We start from the raw sequence: 9,088 nt of genomic DNA on the forward strand, positions 1-9,088 counted from the left end.
GCCATTCAGATGTTAGCATCGCACACGGCAGAAAAATCGTCCAAGCACGCCCAAGAGGCACAAACACATTCACTGTCAATGACTTCATTTGTGACGAGAACTGTTTCGGAGGCAAACCAAGTGACCAGAGCTGAGGGAAAGATGTAGCCTTCAGGCAGGCATAGACTGCAACCTATGTTTACAAGTCCTTTGCAGATGCTAGGGACTCCCACACTGAATACAATGTATATATGCAATTAAAATACATACATTTTATAAACATGTCTGTACAAGTAATACATACTTTAAATATGTATTTCCTGAACCCGTCCGTTATGTGTTTACATTTACATTATATGGGGGATGGCTGGCTCAGAGCTGTTGAGGTATGGACGGAATATCGATCTAGATATCTATATCTAGATATAGATATCTAGATATAGATATCTAGATATAGAGATAGATATATATAGATAGATATATCTATATATATCTATCTAGATATCTATATCTATATATCTATCTAGATATCTATATCTATCTAGATATATATATCTATATATATATCTAGATATAGATATATATATCTAGATAGAGAGAGAGGTCTGCAGAAACCAACTTGTCTTGTACTTTTAGGCACTGCAGTTGCATAGCGAGGTCTGTTTAAAGGTTAAACTATAAAATAAGCCCTCTTTCCACGTGGCAAACAGCAGTGTTCCCAAAGCTAACCATGTGTTCAGCTTGGGGTTTGAAACCGCACCCTAGCAATACACCCATTCCATAAATATAGATGGTGTCCTCTACCAGTGGCTCACAATCTTATTCCTTAAAGGTGTCCTTTTCTATCAAGTCATCTTACAGTTTAACCCATTAGTTTATAAAATTAGTGATTTGGATGTATTTTTAGCAGAACATTTCCTGTGATTATTGCATCAGATTACTTTTCCTTTTATTCTTAGGAACTTTTAATACAACATGTGGCCATTGTTGTGTTCGCTCCTGGGTTGTTTTCAGTGCATACTTCTCTAATGTTTAGCAGAGTGAGGCAGCTTGTGTTCAGGTTTCCACCCTCTGTGACAGGGGTGTCAAACTCATTTTAGTTCAGGGGCCACATACAGCACAATTTGATCTCAAGTGGGCCGGACCAGTAAAACCAGACCATAATAACCTATAAATACGAAATAATTCAAAGTACATTCTGAAAATGTTCCCATTTAATGAACAACCTGTAATTTCTTAAGAGAAATAAGTGTAATTTCAACAATATTAAGCCTCAGTTTATCCTTTCAGGTGTGCATTACAACGTACAGATCACAGTGTGTCTACAAAGAAAGGCTCACAACATTTAGTGTCTAGAACAATGTAGTATTTTATTTTATGATCAAAACTTGTCTAGAAATGATTTTAAATGTACACTCATTTCCACATCTGTGTAGTAATCCTGACACACCGTACAAAGTAAAGTGGGAACTATTAAGGTAGAAGGTCATTTTTACAAAGTCATCCTGCGGGCCGGATTGGACCCTCTGGCGGGCCGGTTTTGGCCCCCTGCTCTGTGAGGTTTAAAGAAGTTTGTGTTTTATATAATATTCCAAACTTTACAATTTACAATTTTATTTAGTTTTCCTCTCAGAAATGAAGGAAATCCAGAGATTTAGGCCAACTGTATGTTTTAAAAAAATAATAATGTTTACACCCTTTAAAATTAAGACGTCCTCGCGACCACCCGTGAAGTTTAGGCGACCCCAGGGTGGGAACCGGTGAGTTTGCCAGGAAGTGAATTAAGACACGTCCTAGTACAAGAGCATTAGCATGAACTACAGATGGAGAACCGTGGTTTTATTTTGAAGTTTGTAACCAAACCGGTAGTCCGTGTTCTTTGTTCTCGTAATTAGCTCGGTAACCCTTCCCCAGGACATTTGCTGGTTGGGTACCTGTCAGTTAGCTTTGACTGGAAGCTGACTTTATCCAAGCGCAAAAACAAAACGTCCATTTGTTTACAACACGATATCCGTTGATGCTAACAAGGAGGGTTAGCTTACGGTCTAATAGACAAACTCAAGCTAACGTCACTGAAGGTGAGACTTTTTATCTGTTATCAGATTAGCTAACGCTACCGTAAGTTATTTGACAAACTCCAAAAACACGAAAATAGTTTTTCTTAAACGTTAAACCAGCTGACGTTAGTTGCTAACTAATCTCTCTGTATAGTAAAAGCCTGCAGGTTAGCCAAATATCCTGAACTGTAACATTAGCTAACTGGCATTGACGTCGACGTTGAATTGGAAGGAAGCTTTAGCTAATGCCTAAACCAACTGTAAAACTGTAAATGTATTCTCTTTTGTTTGCAGGTTTGAAGAGTGAACCCACTCTGAAAAGTTAAGCAAGTTTGTCAAGCAATGGCGTTAACAGTGTGGAGCTGAAGTATTGGTCAACTCAACCTATTTTCTTGTTACGAGCCGGCGCTAACTTGCTTTTTAAGAATATTTGAAGGTAATGTTGAGTTACTGAAAGCAACCTTGGCAGCTCCAACGGTTGCCAGGTTAAACCAGGTTAAACCAGAGACATGTAGATGAGAAGCCTGACTTCTAAATACTGTAATTTACTTTAGAGCATTGTCAGTAATGTAAGGTGGGTCACCCATGGTGAACTGCTCCAACACACCCACAGGTGTGTCTATGGCCTGAGGACGTTATTTTGCCTTGGTCTGAATCATTGTGAACAGGTATTACAACTTCACAACTGAACTGGAGGTACATGCATTCTTTACTATTAAGCTCACAGAGCTGCATGGCCAACTTCATGTGAGGAGCTCAGAACTGAGTGTGATTTAAATTAAACTCCTACAAGCTCCGTGCGAAAGCATGACAGCTGTGGTAAGCAGAGCATGGGGGTGGGTGCGATCATGGGGCAGTAGTGCTGTGTCAGAGAATACCACTACAGTGATGGCCAAGGGCCAGAAAGAGGATTTCAGTGGACAGGGTCTCAGAGAGTGGACCTCTTGGATCTGGGGAGGGCGGAGAAGTCATAGTGACCAAAGTAGTCCCGTAGAGGAGTACTGGGAGGCGCAGGAGAAGCTTCAGCCCGTGGAAATTGAAGTCTTTGGCGCAAGGCAACAGGAGACAGTGGCAAGCTCGAACCAAGCTCCAAGATGGTGGAATAAATATCTCCCAACTTCTTACCTTTCATGGCCAAGAAAAAATGAACCAAGCGGATTAAGACGAAAGAAACGTGATGGTTGGAGTGGAGGTACGTGGGACTGTGATATTGATGGGGACTTTTCTGATTATGGAACGCCTCCTCCGTCTCCTACGCCTCCTTCCTTTAAGCTGACATCTCCTTTTCGACTTTTTGCTAACAGCTGGAAGGTGGAAATCCTACCAGAGCACTATGATATCTGTTTCAACTTCCTCCGCCACTTGTTTGATCTGTTTGTCGTTGGCTTCCTGTGGACAGTGTCCCCCCCTGCCAAGCTGATCCTGGAGGTGTTTGGGGTCCAGGGAGCTCTGAGGCTGTGGTTCCATGGTATGGCCATGTTTTTTGTCTCTTCAGTTGGAATGGCAGGATTACTCTGGTTGATTCAGGAGTATCTCCCTCAGTTTGCCTTAATCTATGGCATCATCCAGGCATTGGTGATCTCTGTCAGTGTTCGACAGAGCGTGATCCTCGGCGTAGATGAAGAAAAAGAAGAAGATGAGGAGGAGGGCAAGGAGACCGAAGAAAAGAAAGACAGTATTGAACATAAAGAAAACCTTATGGACAAGGTGAAGACAAGTTAAATTTAAGGTAAGCCCCTTCAATCGTCTGATGGTATGTTTAGGTTACACTTTACCACATGCTAAAAGTGTTTCCTTTTCTCTAAAGGTTTGCTTTATAGTTTTGGTTTTATGGCCAAATCATAAACCTCTTCAGCACTGTAAATAACTGCTGACAACAGGAGAGAGTGAAAAGACAGGCAGCTGAAGCTGTAGCATTAGACTAGGTGAAGCTCTGGAGCCTCTTATTTAACTTTAGGTGAACCTCAAACCTCCAGGATGCATAATGAAGCTGGATGAGCCTTGCTTATGGGCTGCAGGCCCCCGATCATATACAGCCATAGCGAAAGACTCTGGATCCATAGTGAGCATAATACATCAACCAATATTTGAAGAATCTGTTTTCCAAATTTCATATAACGCATAATAATATATCATTTGCAAGGGCAATTTTTCTGCAGAACAAGTACACTGTACTTTTACTTAGGTAAGATTTTGAGTGCAGGGCTTTTACTATGTTTTTTAAATGGCATCGAGCACATATTTATTAAAAGCAACAGGTAAAATATGATACACACACACACACACACACACACACACACACACACACACACACACACAGAGGCTATCTTTCATCTAGTTTAATCCTGTTACCATAGAAGAATGAGTGTGAGAATCCCTAAGTGGTGTGAAACCAGCTAGAACCGCTGACTAAGAATAAAAGGATTCATCAGGGAGACACAGATAATTCAGTTTATTTGCCTGAGGCCTCTGCTGTCCCGCTGCTTCAGTTTTCATAATGATGTGTTCACAGAAATGTGCCATTAGTTTTTATTATGTCGGCACAACCATTAGCCAGACATCAGAGGTGATGGAATACATTTAGTTGAAATACTATAATAACATACTGTGTCTGTGGACCTATTTACAGTTGGTATCAGAATGTTTTTTGATGTTATAAAAGTATAGTTCTGGTTCACAATTATTATTGGGTCTTGTTTTTTCAGTTATGATAACATTGTATTCACGAATTGAATTGCAGAGTTCAGCAACTACAGTGACTCGCTACTACAAAATGCAACAGGCTGGAAACAAACCAACAGTTGTTTTATTGATCGTCTGTAAGCCACCTGACATGTTGCTAATTATCCCTCATTCAACCGGAAAACTGTGCACGCCACTACAGTACAGTGTGTCAAAGTTGAAGCAAGAACAATGTTATCAACAGAAATGATGGCCAAAACTAAGACGAGAGTTGAATGTGCCACAACAATGTTGAGAAAAACGATAACTACCCCGGAACATTCTCCTGTAGTTTAGTAATGATGAGTTCATATTTGACCTATTTTTATCATAGTGCAGGGTGTTCAGTTTTCCAAGAATTCAATGTCACTGCATCAACTCCAGCCACACCTTCCTCTATACAAACCCAGCACATGTCTGAGTACTGTCTTCCAGATGAGCTGTTTATTAAGAGAGCTGTGTCTTTTCCACAGACGCTGAGAAGTTACTGTCTATTCAGGAGTCCACCAACATCAGTCCAGCTGTATCGGAGCTCCTCCAGCAGGACGACGGACTGTTTCACTGACTTAAGAATTGTATTGCACATTCATTAAATTCATACAAGTTTTTCTCATATTACTTACTCCGTTTAACACTAATGACCTGCATTTTATAGATGTTGTCCTCACTTGATCTTAATCTTGTCACCAGAATGTGGACGTTAAGTCAAGAAAGAGAAAGATGCACCATATTTAGGGAATGCTACATTTATTCTGCTAACATTTTATTTCCTGTCTTGTGAGACTTTTAACTGGTTTGGGACCAGGAGATTGCCTTTGTTTCATTCTGGGTGACAAGAAATGCACAAATTTGAACCCCAAACAACCAAAACCTAAATTCTGACGGACCATAATAGCTTGAATTTGGGTTTGTCTTTTGTCACCATTACACGTCTCATCTGCTAATATTCATCCCATCTTTAATTTAATTCAACTAAAGCTTGCGAGATAGACACATTCAATCATGCGCTTCTTGTGCCATCTCTAGCCGGCTCCAATAGACTCGCTTTGACTTTGCCATCGTCCTTTTGTTCAATGTTAACCTGCAAGTTCACACGGATGACCACTAGAAACACTGCACTGTATTTGGTGGTTATTAAAGTTGTGTACAATATTACACTCCTGTACTACAAACTGTAATATTGCTTTGTTTACAGTCTGTGATCATTCTGCTTAATATTTATTTATTACCAGACCTGTGACGTCACACATCCCTTTTCACGGTACATTTTGTTGAACTGAAGGCTAAAATCCAAATTCAGTCAATGGATGAGCAAGTAGTCATTTTACTGTTCTAAAGCCATAACATCTCCTTTTGTCTCTTCAAAAAAAAAAAAGGTTGAGACCGAAAACTAATGGAATGTAATGGTGTTGTTTCTTGGAACGAGCATCTAACAGCAGTGAGGGTGAGCATGTATTACGTAACATTGAGATTCCTTGAACGTGACACTGTCGTTGCTGTGGGAGGAATCTGTTTGGAGATCTTTAAGTGGCACATTATACCAGCAGCACATTTAATGATGTGTCCTAATGTCATTTTCTGTGCCATGATGTTGCTTGTTTCAAACTTTACTTCTCCCCACAAGTATGTGGATTTTTCTTTTTTGACTTTTATTACATGCCATGCTTTAGATTTAAAGGTGCAACAATGAAAAGACCAAACATCTCATTTGGTTTTGGTGCACGATAAGCATGTCTTGCACACAACACTGTTGTACTTTACCATATTTGACTTGCATTACACATTCTCTCTATAGCATGTGTCTACCATTTATTCAGAAAGACATGGACATGTTTACTTACCTGTATCACAGCCTGTGAGATGTGGAAGCCTGTGCCTGACAATATTGAAATGAAATAATTGAATCCATTTGTTTGCACATGATGTATGTCGAAATTAGAATACAGATGTCAAAATAGCATTTTCATGAAAAAGCAGAACTACTGCCAAAATGATGAAAAGAAAACTTGAATGAAAGTCATTTTTCAGTATTCAGTATACTCCAAAGCATAACACTGCCATAATGACATGATCTAGTCTCTTTCATTTTCCAATTGGCAATGTGCAACATAAACGTTCAAATGAAATTGCAATCTTGACTTTTGAATTTTGAGCCGAAACAATCGATCGACAGAAAATGTATCTTGAATATTTTTGATATTGTCATTTCAACATTTTCTCAGCTGTCCGTTGCTGCATTGTTCGTGTGGCAGTACAAATCATTTGAAGATGAAACGCTGATGGTATTTTTCTGTATTTCTTTACATATAGACCAAACAATTCATTGAGATAATAATTGGCTGAATAATGAAAGTAAGAGTTGCAGCCCTTTATTAATTTTAATTATATTGTAAATGGTATCTTTGTTGCCAATTTAAGAATAGTTTGCTAGATTTATAAAAGAGGCCTGTCCTGTTATTTCACTAGTAACAAGCTAAAAACAGGTCATTCAAAAAAGTCCATTTCACTTTGATTGTTTTTATGGCGGCGTTATGCAAAGACTACTGAAAATTAGTAGCACTCTAGTTTTTATTTTCATTTTCATTTCGGCAGTATTGATTTATTTTTAAACAATAAAATTGGATTTTTTAATTATAATTTAAATGTTTCAATTTGTGCACACAAATAGAAAATGACATTTAACGAATGTTTATTCATTTGAGTTCCCAGAAGGTGACTGTGTTGCCTTTTGTTCACTTTAGCTTATTGTACTGATAATAACGCCGATAATTCCTCGTAAGAAAGCTATTTTTATACGAACAGGAGAGACACCTAACAAGTGCTGGATCGCTGTAGCTGAAGGAACTCTGTCCTGCTTCCTTAAATAAGGAGGAAGGAACTCACTGATACCCATGGTGCCATTTTAACTTGGAAGAAAGAAAGGAAGGAAGTATCTGCTGTGAACTATTACTAACTGTACATCTAATTTGTAGACACTTTGAACCCAACGCTACACTGAGTTGTGATGCTCCCACTGGCTCAATAAATATTCTCTTATATTAGATTGTCTGCTTGTTTTAATTTCCTATACACTTCTTTGAAATCCTACAAGAAATGAAACAATTGTGATTATGGCATATTGATTATGCTGAGATGACCTTTTCAGTCCAACCAATACAGAGGCAGTAACCAACACTACTGTATGTGTTTGCATGTTGTAGCCATATACACAAATACAAATGGAAACAAAGCTTCCAGGAAGGAAGGAAAACATCACATTCATTTCAGTGTGCAGACACTTGAGTGAGATAAAGCATCACAATGAGCATCCTGCAGTTCAGAGCATCAGCTGCATCACTATAACGGATGTCATTCTGAAGACAACGTTTCCGACCAAAGCCCCTCATAACCCTGTCTGCATTGTGCAAAGTTCCTCTGCTGGAACACCACCAGGTTTGCTGTGTGCTCATTTAATTAAACACAAATGAATTAAGGATTGTGCACCATGTAAGCACACTATCGGTTTCACCTTAAATTAGAGTTTTACACTGGGACATTTTCAGGGCAGGACAGGACCCCAAGATCAGTCTCTTTATCTGATAACTGCTCCACTGTGTTCAGCAGCTAGTCACTAACTGTGTCTGTTGACGGCAGGCAGAGTACAGAGTACAGAGTGCAGTGCAGAGTGCAGTAAAGAGTACATAGTACATAGTGCAGTGCAGTACAGAGTGCAGTGCAGAGTGCAGTAAAGAGTACATAGTACAGAGTGCAGTGCAGTACAGAGTGCAGTGCAGAGTGCAGTAAAGAGTACATAGTACAGAGTGCAGTGCAGTACAGAGTGCAGTACAGAGTACAGTACAGAGTGCATTAGAGTGCAGTACAGAGTACAGTACAGAGTGCAGTACAGAGTGCAGTACAGAGTACAGTACAGAGTGCAGTACAGAGTACAGTACAGAGTGCATTAGAGTACAGTACAGAGTACAGTACAGAGTACAGTACAGAGTGCAGTACAGAGTACAGTACAGAGTGCAGTACAGAGTGCAGTACAGTACAGAGTGCAGTAAAGAGTACATAGTACAGAGTGCAGTGCAGTACAGAGTGCAGTACAGAGTGCAGTACAGAGTGCAGAGTGCAGTACAGAGTGCAGTACAGAGTGCAGTACAGAGTGCAGTACAGAGTGCAGTACAGAGTGCAGAGTGCAGTACAGAGTGCAGAGTGCAGTACAGAGTACAGTACATAGTGCAGTACAGAGTGCAGTACAGAGTGCAGAGTGCAGTACAGAGTACAGTACATAGTGCAGTACAGAGTGCAGTACAGAGTGCAGAGTGCAGTACAGAGTGCAGTACAGAGTA

At 39.7% G+C, this 9,088-nt stretch overlaps 1 protein-coding gene across 1 annotated transcript; it reads left to right on the top strand.

The window, feature by feature from the left end:
- Nucleotides 1–1,733: 1,733 nt before the first annotated feature.
- c11h6orf47 (chromosome 11 C6orf47 homolog) lies at nucleotides 1,734–7,798 on the top strand. The gene is made up of 3 exons (XM_029443224.1): nucleotides 1,734–2,057; nucleotides 2,331–3,765; nucleotides 5,231–7,798. The coding sequence occupies exon 2, from the start codon at nucleotides 2,844–2,846 to the stop codon at nucleotides 3,756–3,758; it is 915 nt and encodes a 304-aa protein (XP_029299084.1). The 5' UTR covers nucleotides 1,734–2,057; nucleotides 2,331–2,843; the 3' UTR covers nucleotides 3,759–3,765; nucleotides 5,231–7,798.
- The last annotated feature ends 1,290 nt before the right edge of the window (nucleotides 7,799–9,088 follow it).

This window comes from Cottoperca gobio, chromosome 11 (genome assembly GCF_900634415.1).
Source record: "Cottoperca gobio chromosome 11, fCotGob3.1, whole genome shotgun sequence".
NCBI classification, from domain to species: Eukaryota; Metazoa; Chordata; class Actinopteri; order Perciformes; family Bovichtidae; genus Cottoperca; species Cottoperca gobio.

Excerpts from the sequence above, each read along its gene's own strand:
- c11h6orf47 (XM_029443224.1), top strand. The coding sequence starts at position 2,844 with ATGACAGCTGTGGTAAGCAGAGCATGGGGGTGGGTGCGATCATGGGGC.